Genomic DNA, 11,968 nt, shown 5'->3' on the forward strand with positions numbered 1-11,968 from the left:
TGTGCCACATGGTACATGTACATACATGTACTTAAAATGTAGCTTACAATGAAAACAACAGGAATTTTGTGTTGTTAGTTAGAAGTTATTCCTGTTACTATGCCAGCATTTTAACATTCTATAATTTAATAAACTTGGCAGGACTTAAACATTTCTGCCATTTTCTTTTCACTTCTGGTCACCAATATTGCAGTCTGTGTCAGATTCCATTTATTTTCCAACAGAACGAACAAATGTTTACACCAATTTTCTTGGCAGGTAATTCCTACACCTCCTCTCAGGAGAATGCCAGTGGTAATAATTTAAGCCACAGCATAAAATATGGCTTGCTCTCCAATTAATTCTCTGGCCAAATTTTAATCCTCTGTTGTCCTTGATGTACATCAAGTTCCACTCTTTCAAGTAACCATCTGAAAATCAAGAAGAATTCTATTCACTTAAGCTGTGGATATATTATGTAAGTTGAGCTTTAGTTAATGATCAAGATTAGTTTCAACAAAGAACCTTTGGTCAAAGGCATGCAAATAAAAGACGTTTGGAAAGAGCCACTCACTGATTGTCTTCTGTTCTAGTAGCAAAGGAGTAAAGATTTCCTTTTGCTTTACTCCCTCTGACTGGTATGACCACCTTAAATAAAGAAAACATTTTTAAATCAGATCTTTGTTGGTTGAAAAATTATATTTGTGCTTAGCGCATCTGACCTCATGATGAACAAATTTAGAGGAAGTTTTTATTGTAGGGTTGTGTCTGTTGCAACTAGGCCATTTCTCCAAAACAAGTGATTATAAATTACAACAAGGTTATGAGATAAATGTCAATTTCAGAATACTTCTCTATCCTTTGCACTCTTTTCTTTGTAACAAAGAACTCTGATATACTGTGAATTTCTGGAAAGTTGTAGAGTACTCTTGTGGAAAAGTTGCTTTTCTTTTTCTCATTTGAGTAAAGGGTAGGGTTATATCAATTGAAAACATACATTCAACAGACCTATGTTCACCAGAAAGATCATTGCATGCAAACCTTTTGTATTTGTTATCTTTCTAATGACCACAATCTTTTACCCACCTGAGCAATATCATGGTTAATCATGATATCTTTCCGTGAGAGATTCATGTAAGTAAATCTTAGAGGTTCTCCAAGAGTATTTGAGGCAAGTTGATGATCTCTTAGTAACTGAACTGATGCTTTATAATAGTGTTGAGATGCTATATTTGCTGAAAGATAACAACATTGTCTCAGTAAGTTTAAACTTTATCCAATTGAACTACAAGTAATGTGCAAATCAAGGACACTGTACAGTTATTTGTGCAGTCGATCATTTTTTATTGTAAAAAACCAGCTGACAGGTTGCACAATTGGATCCAGAGTAGTTCAAATGATTTCCAGAAATCACTCAAATGTTACCAAACCTGCAATTATTATTTCTCTGGTTCTTTATTAGTTCAAGAAATCAATAATCCTTTTTGCTTTATCCCTTGTCAAATTGGTGCAAATCAGTTGTAAAATCATGAATCCACCCCTAGGTGGCATATAATATAAATTAGTGGGATAATAAATAATTTATGGGACATTTGTAGTTTGTACTCAGCAATACTACACAACGTTGTTAAAATCTTGATCTAACCTTAAATTCTCTTAAATAATTTAAAAGGAAATGTGTAGTAGTTAGAGGGGAGAATTACAATCATATCTTAGAAGTAAAAGGGTTTAATAGAACCTCAACAATTACGAATTTTAATTAGATCTTAAAGAGATTTCCACCTTCGATGTTGGAATTTTGTAATTCAGGTTTTAATTTTCCTTATTTTCAAACTCAATTCAATAACAATAACACCCTCCCTAACAAGAGGGAATGTTGTGTATATTGAGTCATATACACAACAGCCCAGGACCCCTGTTCGATGTCGCAGTTGAAGCGGAGTGGGACAAAAAAAGACAAAAATAATAAAATTTTTTACCCTAAGCTAACTCACAGGGACCAAAAACTTAGAAACTGAAACGAAGTAAGTATGCTGTCGAATAATGATAGTGCTCACCTTGAATTTTGTGATGGAAGAATGCTGCACCTGCAATAGAAATAACAGCGCCGGATATCGCTGCCTTTTTTAAAAAATTCGCATTAAACATGGTGTTCAGGAGCTGAGAGCACTAGATATAACCACCCTGTCGTTACAAAATTCGGCCTAAACATGATGTCCAGGAGCTTGAGGAAGGGAAGCACATGTTGGAACCACTTCACCCCTGAGAGCAAGGGATAGACTGGTACTCTATACATAACGTATCTATCAGAAAATTCAAAATGGCGGTAAACGGCGGGAAAAGGTGTTCACAGATAAACATGCTGTGACAAACATGTTAAAACAAAACTGTTCAAGGAAAGTTAGGAATGAAAAGTAGTGGGGGAGGAAAGGTAATAAAATTCTTTCACATGATTAATTTGTTAGGGGAATTTTTTCTAATGAGCGTGTTTGCAATACCAAATTATGTGCTTAATTTTGAAATTTTTAGGGCTTATTTGTAAATGTTTCTATGTGTATGTTACATATTTGCCTCGGTGATTTGTTCTTATTGTCGATGTGTTCTCTCAGGCGTCCAAGGCATCTTTGTTGGCACGAGGTCTCCCCACAAAAACTAAGCCACCTGCGTTTAAAAGGTAGAAATGATTCCAGGCGACTGTATATGTATTGCAATGTTGTGGTTTAATGATTTTGTTAGTTTAAAATTACTTTGACCAGTTTGATCTTTATTTTCCATAGTTTCAGATTGTGATAATTATTTAAGACAAATGAAAATATATCAAAGTTGTTCGAAACTGAAAATGACAGAAAACATTTAATCCATATTGGCAACGTTTAAACACGCTAAATAACGTACGGCTGTATTGTGAGGGACGTTGTAGTTATTAGTTTGTTACACAAATGTTTGCTGCAGTCCTTGAATTTAAGTCAGTGGATGTTAATGAAAAGCAGATGTTGCAGGGTATGATGTTAAACAGTAAATCTGTACATTCTTGAAGTTGATGACTGAGGTAGTCGGAAAAACCTTGGAAAGTAATTAGCAAAGTTCATTAGCAAAGCGTTTTTGAACAACCCTCTTTCACAAGTGGTTAGCCCTTTCACTCTTGAGATCCGAAAATTACTTCTCCTGTCTCATAACAAAAAATTTTCTTTTGTTCTTAATTCTCATTGCTCATCAGCTGTAAGCAAAAGTGCAGAAATTGAGGGGTATTTGAACCCACATGGAAATTGTGAGGTAAAAATTTTTAAACAAGGAAAAAATGGAGACCATTCTTCTTTCCTTCACTTATAGTGTGAGAGTGTTTCCTCATAAAAGTAATTTGCAATTCAGTGCGCTTATTGCCTCTGTAAGTGTTAATAATTTGACAAAATGAAGATTTGGAAAATGGATTGAACAATCAGATCTTTATCCACTGACCTAAATTCAAAGTTACATTATCAATATTGTTACTCCTAAGGTTTAAAGAGTTTGCAAGAATAGAGTATACAAATAAAGTGAAATTTCTCAACCATTTCTAGAGTCCCAAAAGGACAACATAAAGCTGTTAAGGAGACCAAACCAGGTTATAGTCTCTACACCTCAGATTCAGAAGACCAGGTATGTGATCTTAAGAAAAAAAATTTTGATAATAGTTTGGATGACTCTTTTTGTGTTTAATTATATTGATTCTCTCCAAAAACATGTAAATGAAGTTCTGTATTTAGGTTCTAGTCAAAATCTCTTAGTCTTGTTGTTGTCTTAGAAGAGATCTTGTGCTAACAGTTAAAACTGTTATTTAACAGGTTTCTTCAGTTGACCGAGGCTTGAACAGATGTGCAGCTCTTCTGTCTAATATACTTGACAATGAAGACAAAGGTAAATAGGTTCTTCGGTTGAGTGAGCAATTTAATCATGGTCTTGCTCTAATCTCCAGAGGGTGGAGTCTGATTACACTTAGGGAAAATCCAGGGGTGGTTCAAAAGGTTGAGTCAAACCCTTTAAATTGAAATAAATAATGTTCAGTTATGTGTGATTTCAGACAAAAAACTTAAATGTTGATACCCTTACATCACTTACAAATACTGTCTGTAAACTGTTAGATCTTTTTGTTTGGATTTTTTATACCCAATGTCATGTGACCAGTTTTCATACTTGGATTGTGCACAAGGTTGAAGTTTGCAGAATGAGACTAAATGGCCATCTTGATCTTCTCTTCACTTTTTTCCGGACTTTAAGCTTATACATCACATTATCAACTCCAATAGGATGGTCCCCCTTCAGCAGACATTTATCAGACTCCCTCTTCACTGAATCCTGGATCTGTCCCAGTGCATGTTTGTCATCTGGAGATCAAATATAAAAGACCTTCTGAACTCTAAATTTCCTGCTGATCTAATTACAATACATGATTGTAGTGCTTGTCATGCAATTCAGGGCTAGTCATGGCTGTAAATATTTCAAATTGACCTTGTGCATCAAGTTTGATTGGGAATGATAGTTTTTTAATTAAGCCTTTACACCTTAATATCAGTATGTATTTTCTCCATACTGTTCGGAGAATCCTAAGGTGCTGACATGGAGAATTTGTTCAACAGTCAAGAGCTTCTTTAGTTGGTGATCATTTTCTCTATTCTCATGACCTTAAATGTTTGATTCAGGGGTGATATTGTAAGGAGAAATTAGATGCTAGTCACTCTTAGGGGTGAACATTTGATGATCAGATGTACATTTAAGTCATGCTTTTCATCAAGAACTGTATTTGCAGGAGAGTACCGTAAACTAAAAGGTAATTATCTTCCACATCTAATTAGAAAAAAGATCTGGTCATGAAAATTCAGTCAGAGAAATCTTCACTGTGGCTTATGAATTTTCCAGTCTCAAATGCATGAATACTCTCTGAATTGCACTCAACCCAGTCTCAGTGCTGTTACAGACAGAAAAAAAGGCACCCAATGTTTACAGGTTGCTATGGACTCTGAACCTAACAGGAATTAAGAAGAGATTCATGTTACATTGTTTTATTCAGATGGTACAGCTAAGTCCAAGGTGACAAGTTTGGGGAAACCTGTCAAGTCATCTTTAAAAAGAGCAGGAGCAGCCTTGCATCACCAAGTCAAACCAGACAAGCTTAGCACTCAGAGAACAAGAGTGTTAAGTCGAAAAGTTGTAATTCCCACTGCAAAGACTGATGACAGAGGTACAGGTGACATTTTGTTAGTTCATTGTGTGACATGAATCAGGTACATATACTTATTATCTATGGTAAAGGCCAATTCCATCCACCTATTTTTAATTTTGTGCTTGGTTTATTAACAAATGATCTCAATCAGATTATCTGGTTGTAACACATTTTAGTGGTTCAGTTTAATTATTTACATAATTCAAACAACAGCTGTACCCCTCTTTTATGTATTGCTAAGAATTAAGTAAAAGAAAATGGCCACTTAAAATTTCATGGAGTGCATAGCTTTCAAGTTGCAGTTAAATGGATTTAAACCTACTAAAGATGTTTTCCTTTTAAGTGCGGCAAATGAAAACGGTCCAGTTTCTTATCGTGATGATGGAGAAAAATGCTTATCTGCATAGACAAACGTTATGTTTCAATTACCTTAGGGATTGAGTAGTTTGTCGAGATCTACAATGTGTGTGTCAAGAAGTTTTATTCTTAGTTTTTAAAGTTTCATTGAAATTCATTTGTACTCCTACGGCTTGTAGCAAGTCCTTCGCCATCAAGGCCTCAAGAAGTAAAGCAAGGAACATCAACAGCTTACAATGACCGCTTAGTGTCATCTACACCAATTCTCACTGCAGAGGAGCGACAGAAACATCAACAGCTGCAAAAGCGAGAAGCAGAATTGCAACAAGAACTGTCACAACTAAAGCAGCGTTATGAGCTTCTGCAGGTACTGTGTTTGCAGAGAAAATTTGGAGAAATCACTCATAATAATACTGCTGTACCCATATTTCAAACGCTTTGAATACTTGATCAAAAGTGACCCCATAAACTAACACGACAACAAAAAGAAAAAAAAGCTTGGAGGGGATGTCTGTAACTCCATTACATTCCACCCAGGTGGATACGCCTGGTCGCTTCACGCTGCAGAAACAACCACCACTACGAAGGATGAAAGAAAAATGAAGAAAAAGCAAAACTAAAAAAAAAAAATACGGGGCAAGGAATTAGTAAGGAAAGTCTTACTTGTCTTAATAGCTAGGTAACGTTTGTGTTCAATGGGTTAATGTTCTTTGATGTTCGTGATCATTTTAGAAACAGAACGATCCCAACCACCACATGGAACAAAAACTGCAACTTCAAAACTCGATGATGCAAGAGCTCGATAGTCATCAACAGAAACAACCTTTACAAAGGTCTGCCTGCTCCAGGCACTCAAATGAACGACAGTCTGTGAGCAACTCTGAAAGTGAGAAACACTCAAGGAGACCTTCAGCGCGGAGAAGCCTGGACTATTCAGGTTTCCCTGAAGTGAAAATTTCAGCTAGTGACACTTCTGTTGATGGCTTTGACGAGCCCCAAGTAGGGAGTGTATCAGATACGATGGGAGCGGAGGGTCGTGAGCGTGTTGGAGACGAAGATCTGATGCATAATGTGGATGACTCGGTTACGCAAGAGGTTGACACTCCAGGATCAAAGAAACAAGTCAGAATCGTATCACCCTCTGGAAATACGTCACCTCCCGTTGAAAGAGAATTCTTAGCGAGTGCAAGTCCACTTCAGAATGTGTCCAATTCTACAAACACAGAAATTTCTGAAGGGAAAAGAACAAGACAAATGGCCACTCCATCATCTGTTTCTGCTCAGGCAAGCTCCAGAAGAGAAAAGGATGGAATAGAAATGTCTTCTGCTGAAAATCAGGCACGGATGATTCAGTACTTAATCGATGAACTCAGAGCACTCCTTGGAAATACAGGTCAGTTTGGATTAATTTAGTAGAAGAGAAACTTATAATTGGCGAGATAAATGTGGCAAGTTAATCTATCGTCGTTGAGCTAGTTTGTTTTACTGGAGGCAGGAATTCTCAGTGATGTATAGAAGAGATGGCTGGCTATATTTATAGCACCCGAATGGTCAGATCCTTTCCCTAAAACTGAAACTTCTGGGATCTAGTGCCTTATTTCTCTTTCTCCTCCTGAATTCTCCCCAATTTGTTTGTACAATAGGTGATTTGGAGGTAGATCGTTTGCTTAATGAAATAGACGATGCTGTAAAGCTTCTTCCCTATCTCTTGGAGAAAGATCACACTGCATCTGTTTCGCAGGAAATTGAACAAGCAGTACGAGCCTATAAAGTTGAAAATGCTCAGTTAAAAAGGTTTGTGTTGTTTGAGTCTTAAAAGTTTGTTAATACCCCTTTGTAACGAGAATCTAGACAGAATGAACTTTTGAGTGCTGTTAAAAATCGTCGAAAATTTTCTTGCTCGAACATTTTCGTAGATAAAATAGCATCGTGAAGTATGTTCTTTTTAAAATAATGATAAATAATTTTTTCACTGCGCACCATGATGCTGAGTAAAGGTCGTTAAGGTCTGTTAAGATCTTCATGTTGCGTTGCGCTAATATGTGTATTTCTTCAATTTGTAGGAAGCTCCTTATTTCTCACCAAAAGCTGAAAGAAGGATCCGTAAAGAAACACGACGACAAATCCTCTAGTAGGACGGATCTTGCTTTTGAATGTAAGCTCATCTGTACTAAAAATTTACTCGTTAGGAAGACTGCGATACGTCGTCTTTATTTATGCAGTTAAGCATGATAAACGATGTCCTTAAGCAAAGTTAGCAGTGATGTAAGCTGGTGACGAAACAAAGCGAACTTACTCAAGGCAATTTACCCTCGCTCCCAGAGTCCACTCTTTTCCTCCCTGGGAACGAGGGCGAAAAAAATCTACCTCAAAAGTGCATATAAACCGAAATTTTTTTCTGATGATTTTAAAATAACGTGTAGCTCCTGCTGATCAGAGCAATTTCCACGGCTTTCTTCCAATCAAACAAAGACAACAATTGTCACCTCAACAAACATTGCAAATGCTGCTTTTCTCATTGCTATCCCCTATAGCGTACAGCAACCTCCTTTACGACCTGTCTCAGTGTCACTAGTTTCCTGTTTCCTGTTCGGTGTTAGAAGATCCAACTGGCAACCGCAGGATATGAACCACGACTCATATTGTTTCCGTTTTCCCACACTACTGAATTGATTTTATTTAAACCGAAACGCTGCAGGATTTACTCAGTTTTCATTTATGCCGTGTGCCTTTTTTGTATCTTAGTGGCAGCTTGCAGGTCGGTGAACAGTGTACTCCAGAAACAACTAACAGAAGAAAAAGACAATAAGGAGCAGATACTCACAGAAAGGGACCGACTCTCGCAGGTTAAAAACTCTGATAAAGAATTGATTTTTCCATATGGCTGACACCTAAATAGGGTATGATCTGGCGAATTCTGTGTTCTCCTCCTTCGAAGAATGAAACCAGAAAAGAGTTTTTTTCAATGGAAGCTCAGTTTGATAAAAATACATGTATGAATTATCGTTACAGTACCCAAAATGTCGCACATTTTAGATTGAAGAATAACATCTATATGTCTTCATATCTTACATTATCTTTGTTCATCTCAAGCTTGGTCGTTGTACGTTCTCTCTCTTTATTTTTCTCGTCTCTTAATTGTCAGAACCTAAATGAACTGAAAGAGGAGAGAAAGAAGTTTCTACAAATTCTATCAAACAAGGTAAATATACGGCTAAGAATATATGAAAGTCATATATTTGAACTGCAGATAAAGACGTGAATGAAAGTGATACTCGCGGTAATGTACACTACTTGAGCAGTAGTGAAAATAAGGCCTGAAAAAAATTCAGGCCTGTACGGGATTTGAACCCATGACCTTTGCGATACCGTTGCACCGAATTTTTTTCAGGCCTTATTTTCACTACTGCTCAAGTAGTGTACATTACTGCGAGTATCACTTTCATTCACAAACAAGGTAAAATAAAACAAACCATCTCAGTCTTTTAGTTTCCTCGTGAAGAGGGAAAAAGATGACATTGTTTTTAGTTTAATCATGTCCTCGACTAATAAAACTTTTCTTTTCCGCTTGGACATGTTACGCGCTTATTTTTCTCGTTACAACTTTCAAAGATTTTTCCCCTCATTATAATTGACGCATGCTTTCTTTTGAGGGCGTATTAATAAGTTTTTTGTACTCTGCAGGAACAAGATTATCTGAGGTTGAAACGAGAATTACAGCAAGATTCGTCCAAACTGACTGCTGGTTGGTTTATCCTAAATGGCATATTTTCAAACTCGGGAAACACATTAGTCCCCTTTCTCATTGCAACTTTTCTGAAACTTTGTTTTAATGAACCCGAACTGATTTAACTGAGTGAACTTGAAACGGGTTTGAGGTGAAATAAGTGAACTTTTTTTATTCAGTCTTATTCATATACACAGTTATCAGGTTACACCCATTTGAATCAAACATTTTCATATTCACAAGTGTGCGCACAAGGAAGGTTTCTAAGGCCAATAAAACAAGCAGTTTTCAAGTAAATGGGAATTTGCAGAGACCTTCATCACATTATATCGCTATATCTCCATCTATAAATGTTTTTTGAAATCCTAATATATGGCTCATTAAACTTAGCCTGTTATGAAAATCGAGTTTATCTCTCTGTAATAGCACAGCCATATTTTTACAGAAAATAAGAAGCTTAAAGCAGATCTCGAAGCTGTTTACCTTTCAACGGAAGCAGAAAAGAAAGAAGCCACCATCCTTGGTCTTTCTTTAAAACAGAAAGATGCAGAAATAGACAGACTCAAAGAACTCACCAGGTAAGTCAAGTTTAATAGTTTTCACTTGCATATTGACTTGTTGATTCCTATTTAACATATTGTGTACACGTCTTATTCTATAACTAACAGAGGGCTTCAACAATCTCTTACCCGCTTGCTGTCAGATATAGAACAGTTTCAACCTAATGGTCCTTTAAGGCTGGGAAGCATGTTGGATAAAGCCATCGCATTGGAAGGTTTAAATGCATTTTTAGGGAGTGGCCTCCAGACCGCGTAAGTAAGGTTTATCTTCTTACATTTTTTTGTTTCTAAATGGCATGCTCGCGAAGCTAAAAGCAACTTACCAAATGAAACGATTGATATCTTTGAGAAAAACATTGAACAGTACCTTTGTGCTATAGCCTCCTATGCTATGATCCGAAAACTTTAATGGAAGGTGGGTGTGTCATCTCTCCATTTCTTCCTTTCTTCTGTTTGATTTGAAAAAGACTGTAATTTTCGAGTTCAAAGTTCTGAATTATACCTTTTATGGTGTGCCTGCTTCTATTCTTTTTGAGACGTGGTGGCGCCCCATTCATCTATCAAGGCAAAACTGAAAAGAGGAGGCTTCCATTTCTGAATACAACCGCTAAATTTTTGAAAAAGTGGTTCTTGTTTTCGTTATCACAAAGCGGTCATCTTAAAGGCAACTTATAATTTCGATAGGCAGTCTAATGTGTGGACCTAACTACTCTTCAGAATTCAAAAATGGAATTTCAAGAGAAGAAAGTAATATTTGGTGTTCTTTCCTGTGCCGACCTTCTGATTAAATCCTAAATTTTCTTGTCGCCAACCGACGATATACTGAAGCAGCACGACCACCGACTTACGGGTCTAATTCTTCATTCCTATCTTATGCCCTTCGATTGCACTGTCTTGGGACGACTGGTTGACCCAAGGCATCCGCAAAAAATGCTTTTGCATTAATTTTTTGGGCAAGCAAAGCTTACTTTGTCGAAATGTCGAAATACTGATTCAACAGTCTGTACAGTAATTAAAAGAATACATATATTTTTTTTCCTTAAGAGGCCAAGCAACGACCCCAGGTCTCTCCCCTGAGGTTTTACAACTTGTAAGACGAGATAACAGAAACCCTTTATCTCCAAGTCGGCCCGAAAAAGCAATTACTACCCCCGAACAATCGCCGTCGTTCAGTCAAGGTGTGGTATCAACGGAGAAAGTTTCCAGAAAGGGTAATGATGTGAAATACAAAAAACAGTTACGATTTGCGGACGCTACGCAGAACACCTCTACGCATGCGGATGGAATTGAATCATGGGAAGACGGTTTGAAGGTAGAGGACAAAGAAAATGGCGGGGATTTATCTTCCCTTTCATCAGGAGAAGAAGAAGATTTCAAGAGAGATTTAGCGAATCTTGACGCTAATATTGCAAGGATACAGAAAAGTTTGCGAGAAACCGCTTATAGAACTTGACATAAGCCGATGTTAAGTCGCAGTCTGGAAATAAATTAACTTGTTAAGAAGAACTTATCGAAGTTTTCAGACAAGTCGCCCATTTTCGCACACATTCACATTATATAAAAGTTTATTGAATATATACTTAATTACTTTTTTAAACGTATTGACTTAGTTCTCAGATGCTGTATAAGAAACGAGGGAGAGATCCCATCTTTTCGCCTTTCTCCGCGTCTATTTTCGAATCGTCCTCTCCGTTATCCCAGCCAGAGCACCACGCGGAAACTATTTTGGGGCTAAGAAGAAGTCCTTGAGTTTTGGTCCGAAAAAAGAGCACCAACTCGGTTTGTGCTAACAAGTTGCTCGCCTCTTGCTCAGATTTGTCTGCTAGGTGGAGCGTGATATCACATACAGAGCAAGTTTTCCGCGCTTTTCCTACAAGCTTTTTGTTACGTTGCATTATACCCGTACGTTTGATGCTGTATGTTTGATTTTTTTTAAGTGGGCCGTGCATAATTCAATTGGAGCATTCCATATGATTCCCATGTTAGACTTCCCTTCTCTAACTGGAAAATGCATCAACTGACTGATACTCAGCTGTGACGGATCATGTCTTGCAGGCGTCCAATCATGAGAAATTAAACGCCAAAGATACTCAGGCAGGAATCATTGCTTTTCTTCTTTCTTATTTTTTACCCTTTTTTCATTAAGTC

General features: G+C 37.1%; 2 protein-coding genes across 3 annotated transcripts; one reads left to right on the top strand and one right to left on the bottom strand.

The window, feature by feature from the left end:
- Positions 1–22: 22 nt before the first annotated feature.
- On the bottom strand, positions 23–2,244 carry LOC131773945 (cytochrome c oxidase assembly factor 1 homolog). The gene is made up of 4 exons (XM_059089928.2): positions 2,037–2,244; positions 1,066–1,214; positions 554–627; positions 23–410 (listed from the first exon to the last, which is right to left on the bottom strand). Exons 1-4 carry the CDS (start codon positions 2,125–2,127, stop codon positions 338–340), a joined length of 387 nt encoding a protein of 128 aa, XP_058945911.2. The 5' UTR covers positions 2,128–2,244; the 3' UTR covers positions 23–337.
- A 43-nt stretch (positions 2,245–2,287) lies between these two features.
- LOC131773933 (coiled-coil domain-containing protein 14) lies at positions 2,288–11,421 on the top strand. Of its 2 annotated transcripts, none has more exons than XM_059089910.2 (15): positions 2,288–2,410; positions 2,589–2,653; positions 3,537–3,615; positions 3,801–3,873; positions 5,024–5,194; positions 5,713–5,900; positions 6,266–6,926; positions 7,177–7,327; positions 7,597–7,688; positions 8,279–8,379; positions 8,679–8,735; positions 9,218–9,278; positions 9,706–9,838; positions 9,929–10,072; positions 10,865–11,421. In XM_059089910.2, the coding sequence occupies exons 1-15, from the start codon at positions 2,387–2,389 to the stop codon at positions 11,271–11,273; spliced, it is 2,409 nt and encodes an 802-aa protein (XP_058945893.2). In that variant the 5' UTR covers positions 2,288–2,386; the 3' UTR covers positions 11,274–11,421. The 2 variants fall into 2 exon arrangements, with proteins under 2 accessions (XP_058945893.2, XP_066016459.1); XM_066160362.1 differs by having other exon boundaries at positions 9,929–10,076; positions 10,865–10,965.
- Positions 11,422–11,968: the final 547 nt, after the last annotated feature.

Source organism: Pocillopora verrucosa, chromosome 13, assembly GCF_036669915.1.
Source record: "Pocillopora verrucosa isolate sample1 chromosome 13, ASM3666991v2, whole genome shotgun sequence".
Taxonomy (NCBI): Eukaryota; Metazoa; Cnidaria; class Anthozoa; order Scleractinia; family Pocilloporidae; genus Pocillopora; species Pocillopora verrucosa.

What these genes read in the sequence shown, in the direction of transcription:
- LOC131773945 (XM_059089928.2), bottom strand. Translation starts at nt 2,127, where the DNA reads ATGTTTAATGCGAATTTTTTAAAAAAGGCAGCGATATCCGGCGCTGTT. An exon ending in TTAACCATGATATTGCTCAG is followed by an intron (nt 628 to 1,065) that starts GTGGGTAAAAGA and finishes TCTTTATTTAAG; the next exon opens with GTGGTCATACCAGTCAGAGG. An exon ending in ACTAGAACAGAAGACAATCA is followed by an intron (nt 411 to 553) that starts GTGAGTGGCTCT and finishes CTTGATTTTCAG; the next exon opens with ATGGTTACTTGAAAGAGTGG.
- LOC131773933 (XM_059089910.2), top strand. Translation starts at nt 2,387, where the DNA reads ATGAAAAGTAGTGGGGGAGGAAAG. An exon ending in GAAAATGCTCAGTTAAAAAG is followed by an intron (nt 7,328 to 7,596) that starts GTTTGTGTTGTT and finishes TTCAATTTGTAG; the next exon opens with GAAGCTCCTTATTTCTCACC. An exon ending in AAAGGGACCGACTCTCGCAG is followed by an intron (nt 8,380 to 8,678) that starts GTTAAAAACTCT and finishes CTTAATTGTCAG; the next exon opens with AACCTAAATGAACTGAAAGA.